Here is a 24,183-nt window from a genome sequence, read left to right as displayed (position 1 = left end):
GCGTAGGTTTCAGTTGCGATTAAGGTACTGGTCTGGTGTAAATGGACATATGGAAAACCATCCAGTTAGAAGAATACTTCTGAAAGATTGTTGGGAATATGAATACAAAGAAATAACAAGCTTTGGTTGGGAGGAAGGAGGCTAACAGTTTGGAGTTGAAAGACCATGAAATTGCTCCTTCTGTTGCTATTCCAGCAATTCCCCTTTGGTTATTCCCTATGCCACTAATAGACTTACAAATTCATGAAAGAATAAAAAAAACAGAGATGAAAATGCCAACTGAATTATTAGTTCAACAATATATGCAAGAGTATTATTCTGTGTTACAGGTATTTACAGATGGGTCTAAGGAACCAGAGTCTGAAAGAGCAGCAGCAGCAGTATATTCCTACTTTAAATAAAAATTGCAAAAAGATTATCAGATCATGTGTCAGTGTTTACTACTGAATTATTATCATACTCGCTCTACAGTGCATCAAAGAAGTTAAACCAGAAAGAACTGTGATATGTAGTGACTCAATGTCTGCCCTCACCAGTCTAGTGGTAAATCTGAAGCTAGACAAGACTTAGCATTTGAAGTTTTACAAAGTTTGTTTAGAATAAGACAGTTAAGGATAGAGGTCAATTTCCTCTGGGTGCCTGCACATGTGGGTGTGGATGGAAATGACTGAGGAAGTAGACTTGCTAGCTAGAAAGCATCATCCACAAATAGAAATTAAGTTAGCTTTAAGTAAAGCTGAATTCAAGAGAGTGATCGCGTTTGAAGTAAGTAAGAAATGGCAAAAGTTATGGAATAATGGGTCTTGGAAGACAACTTTTTCAGATTCAGGAGTATGTTGGAAATGAGAGAAAAAGACTTGGAAATAGGAAGAAAGATATCATTATTTCAAGACTAAGAATTGGACATACAGCATTAAACCATAGTCTTTATAAAATAGGTAAGCATGAATCGGGAAAGTGTGACAAATGTGGAGAGTTCGAAACAGTGATGCATATTCTCTTTGAGTGTCCTGCATATGAAAGGGAGAGTTTTCAGTTAATACAAGAATTAGGATGGTGGGAATTGATAATTTCTTTCAAGAGTTCATGAAATATTATTTAAATACCTGAAAAACACAGCAACAATACATATGATCTAGGAAGGAATGTGTTTCTCTCTCTCTCTCTCTCTCTCTCTCTCTCTCTCTCTCTCTCTCTCTCTCTCTCTCTCTCTCTCTCTCTCTCTCTCTCTCTCTCTCTCTCTCTCTTCCAAATCTATGCATACTCCACACTCCAGATCAGTAGGTGGCAGTAATGCACCTTTTTCGTTGGTTTGCCAAACCACCATAAAACACCAGAAGAAGAAGAAGAAATACAGCAACTGGAAGCATCAGCATTCTATCCAAACTATATAATACTTCTTTTCAGGTAACTGAAACAAAATGCACATTACACACTTTGAGTATGAACACTGGTATACGTTATACTAATGGGCTGTATGTGTTGAAGGTGGTTCTTTTTACTTTATTAATAGTTTGTCATGAGTTCAGTGCGGCTGAGTAACGTTACATAGTGAGCATGGGTCCTCGTGGTTAGGATTTGTAATAGATGGTCAAAATAGCGATGCAATTCGAATCAATAAGAGTTGATGTTGTTTCAGAGTTAGGAATTATCTTCAACTTACATATTTGGTCATTTAACCCTCCTGTCTGTTAAACTGTGACGCTATACAACATAGTCAAAACAAATAAATAATTAGTAATTTCTGAAAATTGACTCTGTCTTTATTCACATTTTTTCTCATGTTTTCTCAATAGAATTAATAAAAGTATAGAATATAATAGCATATTTCTAATAGGGGCACATTGTAACGCAGTGTGACAACATGCCCCGCCTGCACAACTGGGATTTAAACCAGGGGCACGTTCAAGTTCAAAACGGTGCGAAACGTTTTGCTACGGTTTCCGGGTTGAACGTCATGTTTCCTGGAAACGGCGTGCACCGGTGTGCAACGGGGTTTGAGATACGTTTTCTCTTGTTTGGTGGGTGTGTCAGAACTGCAGTCCAATAAGCAGCAACATGTATATAAAGCACGCGGTATTAAAGTGAACTCGCACAATGGGTTCAAGGAAAGTAATTTACAAATGTGTTCGATGCAGCTCGGTATACGCAACAACTGAGGATATTAGAAGACATGTTTGTCGTAAGTTTTATTGTAAAAATATAGGATATCAACTAGGGCTGCACGATGTGTCGTTTAAGCATCGATATCGCGATGTGCGAATCCACGATAGTCACATCGCAGGATGTGCGATGTAGGCTGTCGTAGTTAATCCGTGATTCATTAACCGTACGGGCCAACTGCTCCCCGGCCCTTGACGCATGTGATTCGCGGATTAATTGCACATCTTAACCATCATAGAGTGAAAGTTTATCATTTGCATGTGTTTTTAAGTCAGGGCGCATATAAGAACGAGCAGAGCGAGAGCGAGAGAGCCCCGGCCGCGCGCGCGCTCACCTTCACCGTCTTCAAACAACACGAGCGCTGTCTTGCTCTCTCTCTCCCTCGCGCATATTAATCAAAATCAATTGACACGATGGTGTCAAAAAAAACAAACAAAAAAAACTACCCAGTGAGGAAATGTTTTCTGTGTTGACAAATCTTGTGCGATATCCTAAACTGCTGAGATAATTACACAACGCGTGTCGTAGACTATACATGTCCGATTCGCGAACTAATGATTCCTTTGAACCGATTCAATTTAATGAATGGTTTAAACAACTGACCTGTCCAACACTGAACTCACGAGACGTCTGAATTGGTGTATACAAAATCTGTAACACTTTACAATAATGTTCTATTTATTAAACTATTTAACTACATTAGTTAACATTTACTATTAGTAAACTGCACTTCTACAACATTGTTAATTTCAACATTTAGGCTATAGCCTTATTGAAATCAAAAGTTGTACAGTATGTGTTAACATAGTTAATGCACTGTGAAGTAACATTACCAAACAATGAACAGCTGTATTTTTATAAACTAAGATAAACAAAGATTAATAAATACAGTAACTAAAGTATTGCTCATGGTAAGTTCATGTTAGTTATTAGATACATTAACTAATGTTAACAATTCAAACCATATCCTAAAGTTACAAACAAATCATTTACTCTAATTTAAATAATACTCTGATGTTTAAATCATTTAAAATGAGAATGTAAGTGTGCTTACCCCATTTTTGTTTGTAAGAAAAAATTTGATTAGATTTCATTTCATATCGCAATATATATCGCAGAAAAATAAAATATCGCAATGTCATTTTTTCCCAATATCGTGCAGCCCTAATATCAACATAATGATGATGTAGTTGTTTATATTTTTAGCTTCATTGCAGGTGTATGGCATTTGGTATAGAAATTAACAATGGTAATTAAGTGCTTTTCCTAAAAATGAGAAAGAAAATACAGGGTATTAAAACAGTATGAACTACAAATAAAGTCAGTATGTTCAATTCAATTCAATTCAAATTTATTTGTATAGCGCTTTTCACAATACATATTGTTTCAAAGCAGCTTTACAGAAAGTGCATTTCAGAAATGTACATAGAGAAATACAGTTAGTTAATCATGTATTGATTTAGGGCATAAACATATCGCCAGCGTCGAGTCGTCTCTTCACGGGCGTCGAGTCGTCTCTTCACGGGCGTCGAGTCGTCTCTTCACGGCGTCGGGTCGTCTCTTCACGGGTGTTGGGGCATCTGTAGTTTCCATGGGAGGCTGGATACAAACTGGAGCTGACGATCTGTATTTATCTCGGGACTAGCGTCCCGAGATAACAACAGAAAAGCAGATGGGAAAGAATTAGCGTAGCTGCTGTTCATAATATTAATGCATTCAATCTGATTCAACTGTAGTATAAAAGGTAATTATTATGTGAATGCTTGGCTAAAGAGATGCGTCTTTAATCTAGTTTTAAACTGGGACAGCGAATCTGAGACTCGAACAATATCAGGAAGACTATTCCAGAGTTTAGGAGCTAAATGTGAAAACGCCCTCCCTCCTTTAGTGGACTTAGATATCCTAGGAATGACCAGAAGCCTCGAATTTAGTGATCTTAAAGAGCGCGATGGATTGTAGGGCGATAGAAGTTCCGTTAAATACCCAGGAGCTAAACCATTTAGGGCTTTATAGGTCAGTAGTAATACTTTGTAATTGATACGGAACTTTATAGGTAACCAATGTAGAGATGATAGAATTGGTGTTATATGATCATATTTTCTTGATCTAGTAAGAACTCTAGCGGCTGCATTTTGCACTAACTGTAGCTTGTTTATTGAGGATGCAGGACAACCAGCTAATAAGGCATTACAGTAATCTAGTCTCGAGGTCATGAATGCATGAACTAATTTTTCTGCATCAGAAACAGATAGCATTTTACGTAGCTTAGCAATGTTTCTAAGGTGGAAAAAGGCTGTTCTTGTAACATATGAAATATGATTTTCAAAAGACAAGTTGCGGTCTAATATAACACCCAGGTCTTTTACTGTAGAGGATAAAGTAACAGGACACCCTTCTAAATTGAAGTTGTATTGTAAGAGGTTTTGTGGGCAGTTTTTTGGACTAATAAGTAATACCTCCGTTTTATCTGAATTTAATAGCAGAAAATTACACGTCATCCAGTATTTTATATCTTTAACACACTCTGTCAATTTAGATAATTTATTGTTTTCATCTGGTCGTGATGAAATATATAATTGAGTGTCATCAGCATAACAGTGGAAATTAATTCCATGTTTTCTTATAATATTACCAAGTGGCAGCATGTATATTGAGAATAGCAGGCTATGTGAGGCTAAATAGATGTGTTTTAGTCTGAATTAGGTAATATGTGCTTCCATTTCAGTTTCAGCAATCCCTTCACTCGATTGGGATGTTCTCTTTTGTTCTGGGCGGCAAGTGCAGTAACTGTAACATCGGGCATAGTATTAAACACATATTTATACCGACTTCATCAGGCTCCGAAAATTCTTCACAAAGAACACAAAGAAAGGCCTTCTCAGCTGCCATAGTTGCAACTCTTGCGTCATCAGAACGGTGTGTTCAACGCATCACCGTTTCGGTTTAAAAAACGTTGTGCAACGTTTTGTCGGGGCTGAACGCAGCCCAGGTGTTACGGATCAACTGGGGATCATGTTAACTGGGGACGCGCGCGTGCACGCAGATAGTTTTACCTGGATTTCCAGCAGATGTTGAACGATGACAGATTCGTCACAGCGAATCTTTCACTGAGCAGATTTAAAAGCTTTCAATGTTATTGGTAAATGTTTGTATCATATTAGGACGTACACTGTTGTTTACTCTGTCGCTGCTCCGCTGAATGTTTCAGACGCATTTAACACCCTCATGTGGTATTCAAAACCCTATAACACCTGTGGTCTTCCCGGGTCAAAATGACCGGCCTATAAAAAATAGCTTATAAATCACTCATCATACCATATTTTCACCCAATCTTGGATTCAATCTTTTTGTCAACTTGTTCTCTTTCAATTAGGACTGGTTTTATATTTCTATTTGCATCTGATTAATCGTGGGCCTCATTTATCTGAGAGTAGGCATCTCATTTTATTTGTAAAAAAAACATTATTTTTGAATATTTTTGAATAATTTTGGAAATATTAAATAAAATATTTAAAAAAGTTGGCAGTGTTGATTACACTAGTCTACTTTAATGTTTCATCAGGAAGTTTGTTTTGAAAAACTTTTATTTTGTAAAAAATGGCACATAGTCACACTTGTGGTCTTCCCGGGTCAAAATGACCCGCCTATAAAAAATAGCTTATAAATCTCTCATTATACTATATTTTCACCCAATATTGGATTCAATCTTTTTGTCAACTTGTTCTCTTTCAATTAAGACTGGTTTTATATTTCTATTTGCATCTAATTAATCATAGGCCTCATTTATTTGACAGTAGGGATCAAATTTTTTGAGTAAAAAAAACATTATTTTTTAATAATTTTGGAAATATTAAATAAAATCTGAAGAAAATTGGCACTGTTTATCACACTAGTCTACTTTAATTTTTCACCAGGAATTTTGTTTTGAAAAACTTTTATTTTGTACAAAATGGCACAGAGTTACACTTGTGGTGTTCCACTGGGCCATTGAGGGCCATTGTTTCAATGGGCCATTGAAAGTGAATGGGAGAGACATGTGTTAGAAGTCCATGAGGAATATCTTTAGATCTGAGTGATGGATTATGGTGAGTTTGGGCTCTTTTTAATCGTGAACTCCTGCTGTAAATAACGATGTGTCATTTTTCATGATCGATGTATGTTTCATGGAGATGCGAGTAAAAAGGCCAAGTCTAAGCTACCTTGCTTGGCTATGTGAGTCTGTGTGATTTTTTGTGTTAGAACTCCATGAGGAATATCTTTAGTTATGAGTGATGGATTATGTTGAGTTTGGACTCATCTTGATTGTAAGCATCTGCTGTAAATAATGATGTGTCATTTTCCACAATCGGAGCATGTTTCATGAAGTTACGAGCGGAAATGTGTCTAAAATTCCATCATCCATATATGGTTTACACATGGGTCTCTTGAAGGGCTTCTTTTACAAAAACCTCGCTCAAGTTTAGTAAAAAGCCTGAAACAATTATGCTTGCTGTATTCTACTCATTGAGACCTTTCAAATGACATATGACACAGGACTATCTGAGCTGTATGATGTATTTGACATATTGCTGAATGTAGTACAAAAAAGTAGTTTGTAAATTATGATTTATTTTTTTCTATTTATCAGCAAATAACTCAGCACTACTTAGGAGTTTATCAAATTGGCTACATTCATTGTAAATTTCAGACTCTAAGCTTTCAAATGACACCTATTTTAAGTTGATCAAGGTAATAGTTTTTAAAAATATTATGATTATTTATTTCGCAGCTAGGTGGCGCCTGCGGGGGGTACACTCTGCTTTAGAGTGATAACTCAGCTCTCGTTAGGAGTTGATCAAAGTGATTAGATTCATTAAAAAGCTGAGATTCTAAGCTTTAAAATGATATCTATTTTGTGTTGTTCCATTCATTGGTTGCATTGGTCTCTCCCATTCACTTTCAAAGGCCCATTGAAACAATGGCCCACAATGGCCCTCAATGGCCCAGTGGAACACCACAAGTGTAACTCTGTGCCATATTGTACAAAATAAAAGTTTTTCAAAACAAAATTCCTGGTGAAAAATTAAAGTAGACTAGTGTGATCAACAGTGCCAATTTTCTTCAGATTTTATTTTTATTTTTTTTATTTTTTATAGGCCGGTCATTTTGACCCGGGAAGACCACAAGTGTAACAAGGTAACAAACCCCCCCCCCCCTAAAAAAGTACGAAAATTTTCAAAAAACATTTGAGAAGTAGTTATACCCTTTGGGAACAAAGTCACTAAGTTTCAGTCCAATGCGATAACATTAACTAGTATTTTTGGGAAAAAGAAAATCTTCTCCGGGTCAAAATGACCCGAAGACCACACAAAGGGTTAAGGGAAGTTTTAATGTGTTTTAATTTCAGGACACAGACCACGCCCACATTATTTTGTTACATTCGTTTCAATGAAATTGAATATCTGATGACAACTGTAAGTAGATTAAATAAATTATGCTATTGACATTGTCTCTTTGCAGTGCATGTGTATTCACAGATTATTGTTATGATGCCAATTTGTGGCTTAATTTAAATTGAGCAGCAGTACTGCTAAAAGGGATGTCAAGCATTTATTTATTATTTATTTTAATGTTACTGAGGAATGAGTTAAAGCATAAAGCATACAGTAGGCTAGACTCCATAAATGTTCCTAAAGAGTGTTGAAAATTGAGAAGCCATAGTTTATGAATCCAGTGAATTACCCACAGCATTTATTCAGGGGAGTGTTCAACAAACATATTCATTAGCTAACAGGTATGAAAGCAACAATAAAAAAAAAGGAAGAAAAAAAAGGAAAAAATAATAGGCAAATGTGCATGCATGCAGGACAGCTGTATTTGCCAACAGTGGAAGATCTCACCACACAGTCCCACCTTCCACATTCTGAACATTCAATAGAAGGGAGAACAAACTATACACTAAGTTACATGTTAATGAAGAAAAGTTACTTGTTTTGCAATGTATACATTTTTCTTACCCATTGGCCAGTTTGGCCTTCATACCTATGCTGCTCTCCATCTAATGTAATCATGTTATATTAGTAAATAAATGTCACAGTTGTATTATCTTTTTAAGAACAATTTAACACACCATCACCCTTCATTGTGAAATTTTCACATCACCTCTTTATATAATCACGCTCCTTTCTTGAGCAGCGATCGGGATATTGGTTATCCTGCAAAGTTTTTGATTTGTCTAACTTTAATTGCATCCATTTGCTGTGGCAGTATATGGCCTAACAACAATGACACTTCATTTATAGACCTTTTAATGTGTTCCTAACGGTTAGCAGACAACAATAATGAAAGCACATAATGTGATGTATAACAAGTAAAGAGAATATGTTAATGAGATTCATGGTACCAGTCAAATGAAGAGAACTGGCATAATTTAAATTTATATTACATAAAACGATTGTCATATTTCTTTTGTTAAAGAGGTCAGCAAAAAAGTAAACAATAAAGCATTTCCTATTGTTTTAGAGAGGGTCATGCTATGCATGTCAGGTGACAAATGATTAAGAGGTTAGTGACAGTAGGCCTATGAGAATATTAGCCATAGAGAATATCAGTATATATTTGTAATAATTCATTATCACTATATCATATATTTTGCTTATTTTAGTAATACAATTTGTGGTTGCCTTTCAGTGTTTTTCACAGGACTTTAATCACTAAAGACAAAGTGTTTTCTACATGTCGTGAGCTTAGAATTATAAGGTTCTATCTCCGTTTAGGATAGTTCTGAGATATTGAGCATCAAAGTTTTTATATCCCAGCTGGCAAAACTGTTATGTAGTATAATCTACTATTATAGCTCAACAAGACCATCACCCTACAGGTACTTTGAGGATAGAATATCAAAATCCTGGCACATTTGGAAATGGGATTTTTTAAGATGGCCCAAATGGAGATAGAACCTTATAATTCTGAGAGCTCTGATTCTGTTTGGAATTATAAGGTTCTATCTCCACTTTTACAAATAAAACCCCACATTTCAAAGAATAAATGTATATAACCATTGATTTTAATCAATTTATATATTTATAATACAAGCACACAGCTTGTAGTATATAATATAATATATAATAGTATAGTATACATCAAAGCCAAGCAAGTTTGTAAGGAAACATTTTATTTTTTTATTTTCAAATCCCTTTTCACACCCACCCCCTCTGTGCTCTGAAACATTTTAAAAAATGAAAGATGGATTAGTTAGAAAGAAAGATAGATTAGTTAGAAAGATAGAAAGATGGATTAGTTAGAAAGAAAGAAAGAAAGAAAGAAAGAAAGAAAGAAAGAAAGAAAGAAAGAAAGATGGATTAGTGAGAAAGAAAGAAAGAAAGAAAGAAAGAAAGAAAGAAAGAAAGAAAGAAGGATTAGTTAGAAAGAAAGAAAGAAAGATTAGTTAGAAAGAAAGAAAGAAAGAAAGAAAGAAAGAAAGATGGATTAGTTAGAAAGAAAGATAGATTAGTTAGAAAGAAAGAAAATGGATTAGTTAGAAAGAGAAAGAAAGAAAGAAAGATGGATTAGTTAGAAATAAAGATATATTAGAAAGAAAGAAAGATAGATAGTTAGAAAGAAAGATGGATTAGTAAGAAAGAAAGATGGATTAGTTAGAAAGAAAGAAAGATGGATTAGTTAGAAAGAAAGATAGATTAGTTAGAAAGAAAGAAAATGGATTAGTTAGAAAGAGAAAGAAAGAAAGAAAGATGGATTAGTTAGAAATAAAGATATATTAGAAAGAAAGAAAGATAGATAGTAAGAAAGAAAGATGGATTAGTTAGAAAGAAAGAAAGAAAGATGGATTAGTTAGAAAGATAGATTAGTTAGAAAGAAAGATGGATTAGTTAGAAATAAAGATATATTAGAAAGAAAGAAAGATAGATAGTTAGAAAGAAAGATGGATTAGTTAGAAAGAAAGAAAGATGGATTAGTTAGAAAGAAAGAAAGAAAGATGGATTAGTTAGAAAGATAGATTAGTTAGAAAGAAAGAAAGAAAGATGGATGGATTAGTTAGAAAGAAAGATAGATTAGTTAGAAAGAAAGATTGATTAGTTAGAAAGAAAGAGAAAGAAAGAAAGAAAGATGGATTGGTTAGAAAGAAAGATAGATTAGTTAGAAAGAAAGATTGATTAGTTAGAAAGAAAGAAAGAAAGAAAGAAAGATGGATTAGTTAGAAAGAAAGGAAGAAAGAAAGATGGATTAGTTAGAAAGAAAGATGGATTAGTTAGAAAGAAAGAAAGAAAGATGGATTAGTTAGAAAGATAGATTAGTTAGAAAGAAATATGGATTAGTTAGAAAGAAAGATAGATTAGTTAGAAAGAAAGAAAATGGATTAGTTAGAAAGAGAAAGAAAGAAAGAAAGAAAGATGGATTAGTTAGAAATAAAGATAGATTAGTTAGAAAGAAAGATTGATTAGTTAGAAAGAAAGAAAGAAAGATGGATTAGTTAGAAAGAAAGGAAGAAAGAAAGAAAGATGGATTAGTTAGAAATAAAGATATGTAAAGAAAGAAAGATAGATTAGTTAGAAAGAAAGATGGATTAGTTAGAAAGAAAGAGAAAAAGATGGATTAGTTTGAAAGAAAGAAAGAAAGAAAGAAAGAAAGAGAGAAAGAAAAAGAAAGAAAGATGGATTAGTTAGAAAGAAAGATAGATTAGTTAGAAAGATTAGTTAGAAAGAAAGAAAGAAAGATGGATTAGTTAGAAAGAAAGATAGATTAGTTAGAAAGAAAGAAAATGGATTAGTTAGAAAGACAGAAAGAAGGATTAGTTAGAAATAAAGATATATAAGAAAGAAAGAAAGAAAGATAGCTTAGAAAGAAAGAAAGATGGATTAGTTTGAAAGAAAAAAGAAAGAAAGAAAGAAAGAAAGAAAGAAAGAAAGAAAGATGGATTAGTTTGAAATAAAGATATATTAGAAAGAAAGAAAGAAAGAAAGAAAGAAAGAAAGAAAGAAAGAAAGAAAGATGGATTAGTAAAAAAGAAAAAAGATTGATTAGTTATTAAGGATAGATATATAGATAGATAAAGTTTGAAGATAGATAGATAGATAGATAGATAGATAGATAGATAGATAGATAGATAGATAGATAGATAGATAGAAAGAACGATTGATTCGTTATAAAAAAAAAGATAGAAAGATGGAAATGCCATCTTTCGCCGGCTTCAAATGTCCAGGCTAATGTCCAGCTCTTAGCTCTGTGTCCAGGCTACAGAGCTTAGAGGTGGGTTTTGAGTGGTCCGTCCGTGTTCATTCAGGGTTTTGATTGGATATTGAATCTACTGGAGATAGAACCTTATAATCCCAACTCGGTTTATGTTTTGTGAGATGGAACCTTTTTATTTTATTAATAACTACTAACAAAATATTTTTTTTACAAAAATAACACCACACAGGCATTAATAAACACCTAATGGATCAGATTATGTCAAAAACTCAATTCGACCAAAAGTGGAGATAGAACCTTATAATTCTAAGCTCACGATGTCCAATACAAGACATTAGATACACAACATTCAAGTTCATGCTCCTACTGATCATAATGTACATTTACACATTTGGCAGACACTTCTATCCAAAGCGACTGACATTGCGTTTCAAAGTACACATTTACATTTATCAGGTCTTAGTTTCCCTGGGAATCAAACCCATGAACTTGGTGTTGTAAGTACCAACGCAGTACTGTTTGAGCTACAGGAAAGCTCAACACTATGTACAATTCAATATTACTATATATTTGCTATATAGAATTGTTCTGAAAGAAGAAGAGTCAAAATTCGTTTTTATTTTTTATTTATTTATTTTTTATTTTATAAATCTGTTGAAAATGTTACAAGTTCATGAGATAATTAACTTCATGACCCTACGTGTATAAGCATAGCTGCTTTATGTCCAGGGAAAAGGATACAGAGGCGTCAGAGCTGGTTGTACAGAAAAGAGATCTTAATATAATCAGCAGAGTAAAATAAGTTGATAAGTGTTTTTATATAAAAAATAATAGATCCATTACAAAATTAGGCTATATGCAGATCAATAAATGCAACTTGAAAAAAATGTAAATGACTTTGCAATTTATGTTTCTTTTAGGTAGCCTAGCTACTTTAATTTAATCTACATCTGTTGTTATTTGTGATTAGAACTCATGACAACACACTACAGAAAATATGATACTCTAATGTTGAGAAGAAGATTCTTACACGTCTTCTGAAGTGCGCTGACAAGTCTGTTCATCCAATGAAACCGAAATGCCCCATGTTAACATAGGCGTGGTTTCTGAGCTTGACACTTAAGTATGTTAAACTTATTTAAAATTGCGTCAAATACGCAGGAATATACACTTCAAAAACAAATCGCTTTATTATGCATACCAGTGTGTATACAACTGGTGAAACATACGTTTTTAATCATGGATCCGTGAAAAATGGCTGTGACGAATCTCTAGCCGTCTAACATCTGCTGGAAATCCAGGTAAAACTATCTGCGTGCACGCGCGTTCCCCAGTTAACATGATCCCCAGTTGATCCGTAACACCGGCTATTGTGTTCTGCTGGTTAGCGAAGCATTAAAGTACTATCTTAACTGTTAAATAACATATTGGAGATTAAAATAATATCAAATTTGTCTAATTTTAAATAAACACAAAATAAGGAATTAACATAAGTAAGAAATTTACTTTTGCTATGGTTTAATAAATGTCTATGGATATCTTCCAATGTTAAAACAAGCACTCTTGATAATTTGTGAATGGATCACCTTGTAATTCAATTTTGATGTGGGATGTAGTTGTTTTTTTATTTTGTTTTAAAAACATTTTCTAGAGAATTAAGGCATGAATTCGTTATGGATTTAGGCAAGGTAAATTAATTTAGTTCCTAATATTAATTTAATAACAATACTAGCTTTATAATAAAAATAATAATAATTTAATACATCAATGGGAAAACGAGCCAATTATTGCATTGATATCATCAAAGGCATCTGCCATCAGTGATATCTCTGACTATCGTCGGTACACAATACTATCGTCTATCGGCACAACCCAATGATGAATACATTCATAAATTATGACAGAATTTTTATTTTTGGGTGACCTAACTAGGGGTGGGAATCTCTAGGCACCTCACGATTCGATTCGATTACGATTCAGAGGGTAACGATTATCAATGTATCTTTTTTGTGTGTGTGTGTGTGTGTGTGTGTGTGTGTGTGAATACTTGGTACTTTTAAAGCAAAGTATTTATGATGACCCATAAAGAATTTACTTCCAATACTTCCTATATTCATTTTACTAATAAAACAAATGGAAGTGATTTGGCAAGTCAACTGTAAGGTTACATTTGCCAGCATATGCCCCAACATTGCAAAGAACCAACAGGAAAATAAATGTGTGCCTGTACTAGCAGCATACAGTAAATTAATACAAACTTCATTATATTCAGAATCTCTAGCATTTAATAATAGACTTCTAACCAACATCCTCTTGTTATTTCCAATGAGCAATATAATTCTTCAGACAAAAAAACATTTTGCTGTAGCATAATCACAAACATTTTTCATTCAAAAATATAGAATTATATACCAGCAGCTCTCATACAAACACAATGGTTGTGGCGCATATTCTGAATAATTAGTAACATACACAAAGACGCTCTTATACACAATTAAATAATAAAGAGTTGTGACTTGAAATGTTTGCTGTATACCACAATCAAAAACAGCTTGTACAAAAAAAGTGAATGAACATCAGCAGAGAGCTCAGTCAAAATGTAACTTTGTGACTGGCATTGCACTGATACATACTGTGACTGTGGAGAGCAGTATAACGTACGTAGAACAGATCGGTTTACAGTATATTGATGTGAAAACTAAACAATACAGAAAGCAGCTCACATACAAAAAATACTAAATAGGTCACAATGAAATTGCCAAATTTCCATACGTTAGCTTTTAACGAAGAGGGTGCTCGGCCATCATGCGTCTCTGTTATGTGCATGCCACAGATTGTCCGAGCTGTTAGGGGTTAACAGTTTAGGACCCAAGGACCAGATGTTTGAAAGAAGACCCGGAGTCAGAATTATAAAAAATTGAAGAAAAGTTTTACTGAAGATAGTTTGCAGTTTCATCAGCAGAAGTCAGCTTACAGACTCACACAGGAGTTTGTAGGCCGCCCCGCTTACTGTTACAAAGATCACAGCAGTTATACCATTGCCAAGGTCTAAGCTACGTCATTGCTTACAGTTTGAATGATTCTGATTGGCTAAGAAATAGATAAACATAGTAATTTTCCACACATATACAGATAGATTGAAGCATATCTCCATAGATTATACAGCTGACACTCGGACCCTGAAGTCAGGCACGTCGTGACCTTCCAGGTCTCAGATTTGGGTTACTGGGTGCCAGCATGTCTCGAACAACAACTCAGTCAATACTAGGCTAAATGCATTCTTTCTCAAGGAGAGCTACTTTTTAGTCTAAGTAAGGCTTTAACAAAGATATGGTCCCTTAAACTATTGGCTTCAATGATCCCTATTTGTTTGAACACGTTGAAGACAAACACAAAACCAGTCCCTATTTAATTTCTGGAAGCCGGGATAAATAGGCAAGCACTGTTACTGCATTACATATACATTGAAGCAGCAGTGGATTCCAATCCACTCCCTTCAGCGCACTGCAAGTCCACTTTAGAGTTCCGACTTTTGCGTTCCGTCAATTTTACGTTATAGATTTTTTTTTTTTTTTGTAGAAAATCGTTTTTTTGACGATCGATGTTTTTCCCCCACCCCTTAACACTGGACTAACATTAGGCTCAAAGTACTGTATAACTGCCTTATTGGAAACTGTAATTTTTTTGCAAGAAAAGGAGTTGGTCAACATGCTCTGGCAGAAGGCAACCACGTCAATTTTAAGTTTGCGACAGGGCAAGTTCAGTATCATCTGTTTTTCTTTGTAAACTTTGTTAGTGTTAGTGCTCCTTTGAAAGAATGCCACTATGTGCTTTACTCGACCTAGCAACCAAGAAATGGCCAGAAGTTTCAGCGCAGTTTGCGATGCCAGATTTACTGTGTGACCAAAGCTGCCAATATGGAGCAGCTCCATCCATCATCTCCATGGCACGCATCATATTGGTAGCGTTGTCGGTCACAATGATCGGGTCTTTCTTTGTAAGCCTACAATCTTCCTTCCAACTTATCTGAAAGCAATGCACATATATTTGCCCCTGTGTGACTAGCCTGCATAGCTCTGGTCTGCAACACATTTGAAATGAGAACCCAGCCATCGCAAGTAAGGGCCACTCTGTCCGCTGACTGTAGGGACAGGATAATGTTTCGCTTCACTTCATTGTACAGTCTTGGGATAATCTCTTCGTTTATCCGTTTGCGACTAGGAATAAAATAACAGGGCTCCAGCACATTCAACATATAACGAAATCCGGCGTTTTCGACTACGCTGTATGGCCTTATATCTTAGCAAATCTTTTGTGCACGAGGTGAGTGAGGAATAGTGAGGAATTTTGCTTGCGAATGCATATGAAATCTTCGGATGTGTGTGAGTGTGGGGGTGTTGGATCCTGCACATCTGGATGAGGTCTCATGAAATGGTTCCGCAGATTTGTAGTATTATTACTGCATTTCACCTCAGCATTACAAATCACACATATAGGTTTGTTCTTGTCCACACTATCGTCATTGTCTTGCTTGCGAAATCTAAAATGCTTCCATACCTCTGACTTTTTAAGGTGGCATTAATGTCGACAACGCACCTGAAACAGCGCACTTTTGCCCAGCCCTATTACCTGTACAGCATTCTAGAAAGCTCATTCAGAATGTAAATTTGCCAAACTGGGTAAGTGTACCTTTTAAGCCCACCAAAATCTAAGTCTAGGTTTTTTTCATAGATATTGACAAGATTTATCTCTCACTTGAAAATGTATTAATTAGTTGATGTAGCCTACATTTTAGATTATAAAATGAAGATAATTTAGGAATAAAGTCAGAACTCTGGCATGGGCTTAATTGATACTTTGAATTGGTTCCAAATAAGCCCACATAAGCATTGATTCACAAAATATATTTTTTATTTTTATTTTAAAGAAGTAAAACATCAATATATTTATTCAGTGACAGGGAAGTATTAAAAAATTCCTTTTACTAATGTTTGATTAGAGCCCTGGGTGAGAATGGTAGGTGTTAGTGGCCGGTGGTCTCTGGAGACTTAAGTCGGCTTGACTGGAGTTGTAGCTGGAGTCATGCTGGAAGTTTGACCGGGAGTATCTCGGGAGCCAAGCCGAGTTGGGGCTCCGTACTCTGGGCTTAGGGGGGCCTCCTAGTAAGCCCCCCACACAGGGAGTCTGGAGCCTTAAGGCGGCCTGGCTCCCGAGTTATGCCTGGTCAAAGTTGGAAGTTTGACCGGGAGTATCTCGGGAGCCAAGCCGAGTTGGGACTCCAGACTCTGGGGTTTCGGGGGGTCTCCAAGTGGGGCCCCCACACCAGGAGTCTGGAGCCTTAAGTTGGTTTGGCTCCCGAGTTATGCCTGGTTAAAGTTCCACAGGAAGTGACCATATCTCGGGAAGAAAGCCGAGTTAGGGCTCAATACTCCTGGCATAGGCGGCCCACTGGGTGACCCCTCCATGGCTGAGTTATGCCTGGTCAAAGCTGGACAGGAAGTGGCGGTATCTCGGAGCCGGACGATCCCAGGGGCTCAGGACTGAGGGGAATGTAGGGTCACCTTACCTTGGCTTGGCTCCTGAATTATGCCCCTTTATACATAAGGGGCTTTAGGATAAAATGGACTCCATCTCATTTGAATGAATGTGTGTAATTTGTAGGCCTATCTACATATAGTTGTAAATTTAAGGTAGTAAGTAAGGTAAGGTAAAAGCACACAAAGAAATGTTATCATTAACCACTTTCAGAAAATGTATCAAAGTTTGCAATTAGAGGGATTCCTCATTGAAACACATAAGATGAGTGACAAATGTGATTAGACGTGAATTGTATCCCTTCCCAATAAAAAAAAAAAAAAAGAAACGCATAAGGTGGCCTTAAATGGTTCCACAGTGAGTAATGGTGAAAAAAGACAATGTTAAAGTTAATGGAAATGTATCTCTGTCCTCAGTCATTCTCCATTCAGCATTCAAACAGTGCGTCACATTTGGTTACGACAGTAACACGAGGAAACTCACTCCGAGATCAATGTTCCCTATATTATACTTTATTTGTAGAAAAAGGTCTGAGGTTTTACATAAAAGGGGAAGAGCGGGGCACAACCTAACGCGGGGCTAGTTGTAACACACTTGTTTTAAATAATTCCACACATGCCAGCATGAGGAAACTTAGTGTATTTACTAGTTGCCATATCAATATAGCTGAATATGGTATATAATTGCTCTTCATGCGCACAGTAACTGAATTTTAAAACTTTTAAAAGAAAAGGCTTAATAAACTGTTCCATAGATTTGATACACTAAGCATCAATATCTCTTCCCCTTGTTTTCTGAACTTTTCAATGCGAAAGTGCTGTGCGATGTGACTCAATGTTGCTTCGAGTGCATCATTCTGCACACGGGATGCGCTTTGCCGCTCTGAATTCGAGCCTTAATTGAAAATACAAAGCAGAAACTAAAAAGCTATTTTGATCTCTTTTTATTTACATTTCAGACCAACAAAGTAGTAACAAAAAGCATGTTTCCTACTTGAACATAATGTTGCTCTCCTTTATACAGACCCTTTCCAAAAATTAGAATATCATGGAAAAGTTCAATTATTTTAGGAATTCTTCAATGTGAAACTAATTTTATAAAAAAGGCTGATTGCTTGCAAAGTGAGATATTATAAGCATTGATTTGTTATAATTTTGATGATTATGGCTTACAGCTTATGGAACCCACGAAATCAAAATTTTTGAAAATTAGAATATTACATGAAATCACACTGTAGTAATTTTGGCAGTGTGGGCAGGTGAAAATCCTGCTGAAACTCATCTTCATCTTCATAAAGCTTTTCTGCTGAAGGAAGCCTGAAGTGCTCTAATTGTCCTGGTAGACGGCTCCATTGACTCTGGACTTCCAGGACATTAAAGCACTTCATGCTTCCTTCAGCAGAAAAGCTTTATGAATTGCATGGCATCTACTTTGTATTCTTCATAAAGCAATGTTCTATGCATTTGTCTCTGTCAAATAAATATTAAATAAATAAAACTCATGCTAACTTAGTGTTTAGCTAACTTAGTGAAGATTATTAGTACCAGACAAAAAGACGACGTACGTTATATGTAAAAAAACTGCACATTGAAACATATGTTTGCGATGTCTGCCATCATATTCCTGTCTCTCTTCAAACGTCTCATAAGTTAGCATTTGTTTGTTGTAACGTGGCTGTTGTACTGCGATGCCCACCGTGTCAGAGTTCATCTGCTGTCAGTCAATCCTGCATCACCATGGCGCACACACTTAACGTTACCGTGCTTCGTCCTCTGTCACTTGCCTGCTGCTGGATGTGTAAATCTGGTTGTTCCGGTCCGAGATCCTTAATCGTTTTTTTTTCTTCAAGCGAAAGTATTGAGAAAGGGTTTTTTTGTAAATAAATAACAGAATTTGGATTAACTGCTGCCATTGCGTAATAAAAAGTGATCAGCGTAGTAGGAAGCAAGGTTGGTTATTTTCCGCCGCGTACAGTTGAATGACAGGTGACGAGAACCAATCAGATTGGATAAAATAACATGTATCCAGTTATGATTGGCCAGGGACGCAACGACTTGCGCCCCGAGGAGGATCTTTAAGAAACCAATCAGAGACCAGCTTCAGGTCACATGCTGCCCGAGAATTTGTGTACTCACATAGACACCCATGTGTCCGGCGTCCCTCGCCCATGAAACGTATTGAAAAACATAGTAAATAGTTAATCGATTAAAGACAGTTTTTATAACATTCGGAGTCTCTTACTACCAGCCGGCACATGAGTAAACTATTATATTATTTTTTTTATTTCATTTTAATATAATGTTTTTACACATGTTAATTTCTGAAATGTTGATGGGGGCGGCGCCCCAGCGCCCCCTATGGACAAGCCGCCACTGTGTCAGATTAAGAAAAAAGCTTAAATAGACTATCTGAAAAAAATAAAAATATATTGATTATGACATTTATTGGCCAATCTCTTACATAAATGCATCAAAATAATAATTTTATAGCAGTTATATTCTTTCTGATATTACATCACCTTTGTGTCTTTCCCTTTACATTTCTCTATTTTTTTTTTTTTTTTTTTTTTACTGAAAATTAACCTTTCCTTACTTTCATTTTAGACCTGATGGAAGACAATGGGGAGAGGGAAGAACTGAGTGAAGCGGAGGAGAAACATCATCATGTCAAAACTCGTGAAAAGTCTTTGAGTCGCTCACAGACTGAAAGTAATTTATTGAAAAGAAGAGCCAAAAAATCTTTCACCTGCCCTCAGTGTGGAAAGAGTTACACATTAAAAGGAAGCCTTAATGAACATATGAAAATCCACACTGGAGAGAAGCCAAACACATGTGATCAGTGTGGGAAGAGTTTCACATTAAAAAGAAGCCTTAATATACACATGAAAATCCACACTGGAGAGAAGCCATACACATGTGATCAGTGTGGGAAGAGTTTCACATTAAAAGGAAGCCTTAATGAACACATGACAATCCACACTGGAGAGAGGCCACACACATGTGATCAGTGTGGGATGAGTTTCAGAAAAGCATACACTTTTAAAAGACACATGCGCTGTCACTCCAGTGAAAGACAGTTTACCTGTGACCAATGCAGTAAAAAGTTCTTTAGGGCAGATGCACTGAAGGACCACATGAAAGTTCACACACAGGAGAAGCCTTACACATGCTCTTTGTGTGGATATAGTTTTAGTCAGATGTGTGCTTTAAATTTACACCAGAAAAGACACAATGGTGTGAAGAATCACATGTGCTTTGATTGTGGGAAGACTTTTACTACAAATGCTGAACTGAAGCTGCACCAAATAACTCACACTGGAGAAAAACCTTACAAGTGTTCACACTGTGACAAGAGATTCACAACTTCACAATATCTGAAAACACATGAGAGGATCCACACTGGAGTGAAACCTTACAAGTGTTCACACTGTGACAAGTGTTTCATTGACTCAGGATCTCTGAAATCACATGAGAGGATCCACACTGGAGAGAAACCGTATCACTGCCCTCCGTGTGGGAAGAGTTTCAGACATTCATCTTCTCTACTCAATCATACAAAAAAATGTTTGAAATCACGTCTGAATTAATCTTCGGATCCATCACATTCAAAATGTGACACTGTGTCCTCACCAAACAATAAAACTTAGCAATCAAATGTATCTCTTCTTTATAAATCTGCCCAAACCAGACACAACAAGTGACAGGACAATGAAACATTCAAAGTTATTACAGTGAACAGAGTTCCTCTTCAAGACCGAGATCAACATGAGTTTCTCCCAAATCAGCAATATCTAAGAAGTTCTTGTATAAATGTTTACTTCATGATATAATACCAAATCATGCTTTATTATGATTTTTGCATTTTGTTAAATTTATATTTAAACATTTTATAATAGTGAATGGGAGTGGATTCTTAAGCTCCATCGCCTTCCCTTTGCCTTCTTATTATATCCTTTTACTCCATGTTTAATCAGCATTTATTAATCAGTATTATCTTTTATGCAGTGATTGAATAGACTGCAATATTTGTAGAATGTGCTTCGCCGAGCTGAAAAATCGTTACGCGAATTGCTTGTTAACTGCAGATTACTGGTTACTACAGTGCGCATAAAACCACAGTGGCGAGCAGGACGAGGCCGAGGGCCATGAGAGAGCGGGGCGAGGCCGGTGGCGGGATCACTGATGAGCGACAACTGTGAGGCGCACCGGTCTCGTATCTCTCACGGAGGAGCGGACGCTTAAAAGGAGGAGTGACGACAGTGAAGGATGAGAGAGGCCAGGCCTGGATTTTATTTGATGTTTTGTTTTTGTCTTTACTTTCGTTTTTGTATTTGTATATTTTTTATTAAAATTGTTGATTGTTCGCTGGTTCCCGTCTCCTTCTTGCCATAACATCTTCATTTAAGACAGCTTTATTGGGTATACATAGCACTGATACAAGCCACTAAAAATGTAATTGTAATTGAATTGTAGAAATCTGGAAGCCATAGAAAGAATACATTTATTACAAGCTTTATATTTTGTTTACCTTTCCAACCCCGTAAGACCTTCGTTCATCTTCGGAACACAAATTAAGATTTTTTTTATTAAATCTGAGAGCTGGATCACTCCTCCATAGGCTTCTAAGACATTATAACTTGCTGGTCCAGAAAATGTATTAAAGACATTGTTAATATAGTCCAAGTGACTACAGTGGCTCATTCTTAAGTTTATAAAGCGACAAGAATACTTTTTGTGTGCAAAAACAACAACAAAAATAACTACTTTATTCCACTATTCATTTCCTTCTCTCTGGGCCTCGAGTCTTTTCAGGTAGTATAACTGCACAGCGCTTCTGTGTTGTACGTCACACACATCACACACATGACCAGCGTCGCCAATAGTGAGCCTGCGTGTGACCAGCGTGTGACGTACAACACAGAAGCGCTGCGCAGTTCATCAGTCTTTTATACTCCTGTTGTTTACAACAGGCGTTAGGTTGTCACTCCTTCAAAGTTTCCCAGATCCTTCTCCAGGCATGTGCAAGCGGTCCACCTCTTCATGTCCTTGAACTCCAGTAAACTCAACTAAGATGGCTGAGTTCATTTAAAGTTCTAGGAGTCCTCTAGCGCACACACATAATCGCACTTTTCTGCTCTTCTTAACATGGGTTGGCACAGTCACATATACATACATAACCAATTACTGTACATCTATGCCAAAACAATATAAGCCATCTTTTACAAACAAAATAAATAACGACATTGAATGCAATGCATTATATCCAATACATTGGCTAAATATGTGTAATAAAAAGGCATCTACAATAAACAAGGAGGCAGTAATTGCATTCTCTTGATATTATACAACACCCCCTTCATGCAATTATCCTGACTCTTTATCCTTCCTTCTCATAATTGTAGCACAAACTTTGTTCACTTCATCAAACTTTACCAATAACATGGACATTTGTCCATCGTTCTTAAATAGATTGGTTTGTTACAGTTCATGCAATCTTTCACCCAGTTTTGTTTTCTGGTTCCCATAACAGAAATAATCAATTATATTTCTTTTGTAATTGTATTAAAATTATTTATTTATCAAGGGGCAAAACTTTGTGCTCTGCTTGTTTATCATGTATTAGGCCAATTTGGATCTCAAAAAGAATCCATTACTTCAAGCACCCGGTCTTCCCCTTAGAGCCGCGGCTCCTCCCCCGGCTCAGCATCAGACAAGGTCTGCAGAAGCCCAGCTAGGGGATTCGCTTCCAAGTGAAGTACCTTGGAAACGTGCCGCTGACATCTCCTCGGATCTTTAGGGCACAAAGTTAGTATCTGGGGTATGATGGGTTTTCTTGCCCCAACTACAAGTTCAAACATCTCCCTAGGTTTGATAATGCCCATCTCCCATCTCTCAAGTTAATAATGTCCATCTTTAAACCTTTTATATTTTAAATTCAATTTACGAGTTCATCTTTTAACATGCCCTACGGTCACAAGAGTTTCTTCTTCAATTAGCATAGCATATACTTTAATTTCCTTAATATATTATATACATTCAAAGTCCACTGAAGCCAATGAATTCTTTAATTCATAAAGATTTAAAAATATTTCAAAAGCAAAACCAACAACGTTTTCAGTAATTTCTATAAATTATCTTAACATCCCCATTATAAGGTTCACACTTTGTTGCATCAGTATTTGGTGGCATCACACACATTTTAAATCTTCAAGAATTAACCCAATAATTAAATCGTCTTATCAGGAGTTCTCGCCCTAAATGTCTCCTTAATTAAATCTAAAAGGTATAATCTTTTCTAACCCCGGATTTGTTTGTTACTATAGTATAATACCTTTTCACATAATACAATTAAAATATTATTTATTCATTTACAATAATATATTTAGCTTTCTTAAATCAACATGTATTTATCAGTCAGTAAAAACCATAAATACTTGGCATTATAGATTACATAAAATTATTAGATTTTATCATAAGTACATTCGTGTTTACAATATCAAACACCCACTTCATAATAGTCCTTTTAGTTCTACGGGTTTTTTTTTTTTTTTTTTAATTTATTTAAAAGTAATAATATTTACCAGGATTTCCCAAAAGGTTTAACTGGCCCCAGCTAAGGTCTCAGTGCTGGTGGATGCAGAGTGGCCGTTTCTTGCTATTACAGTCTATCTTGTTTTACAGTCTATTTCCGCCCCCTTCTTTGGAAGGGTTCCAGATTCAGTCAAGGCCATTTGGTGCTCTTGCATGGATCATAATTAGAGCTTGTTTGTCCTCATCTGCTCTCTTGCTGTTCTCAAACACCTGCATGATAAGCCTGCATCCAGGAGTGGCAATCAGGTCAACATTACAATATGTCTAGCACCTATTATTTATAATGAGCTAATTTTCATAATAAATTAACTGTAAGTTGTTTTCTCCACTCTTCTACAAGTTGATTGACCATCCTTGTCCAGTTTCTCTCCCAATTTTTCTAGTCTTTCTAGTCTTCTTTCTGCATATTAAAATACTTTAATATAACAGATACTGCAATATTTTCCATAATCCTAATCTATTTTATGTAACTCTCATTAAATATTATTGGCCTTACATGCTCCATATGCTATCATGTATTCATGATTTAATATCACTCTTCGTTTCTAAAAAGAAATACTGTCTATTTTCATTTTTTATTTTATCATGATATTTAGGATGATGTTTAAAAATAACCCATGTTTTATATCATTTTTCATTTCTCACTCTTAGTACAAGTAGGAGGTATTAGCCCCCTATCCATGTATTATTTTATCTTATATTACCA

At 35.7% G+C, this 24,183-nt stretch overlaps 1 protein-coding gene and 1 long non-coding RNA gene across 2 annotated transcripts in view; both read left to right on the top strand.

Annotated features, from left to right (window-relative positions):
* The window catches only part of LOC311296012, a 288,024-nt gene that overhangs the window by 223,131 nt on the left and 40,710 nt on the right, over positions 1-24,183 (top strand). The gene's annotated exons all lie outside the window — the stretch shown is intronic.
* Positions 1,328-21,249, top strand: LOC311295997 (uncharacterized protein). The gene is made up of 2 exons (XM_084417621.1): positions 1,328-1,407; positions 19,491-21,249. The coding sequence occupies exon 2, from the start codon at positions 19,496-19,498 to the stop codon at positions 20,471-20,473; it is 978 nt and encodes a 325-aa protein (XP_084273747.1). The 5' UTR covers positions 1,328-1,407; positions 19,491-19,495; the 3' UTR covers positions 20,474-21,249.

This window comes from Rutilus rutilus (genome assembly GCF_951802725.1).
Source record: "Rutilus rutilus genome assembly, chromosome: 8".
In the NCBI taxonomy this organism is placed as follows: domain Eukaryota; kingdom Metazoa; phylum Chordata; class Actinopteri; order Cypriniformes; family Leuciscidae; genus Rutilus; species Rutilus rutilus.
Note: the sequence above shows the minus strand (reverse complement) of the source record. Positions and strands in the feature narration are given on the sequence as shown.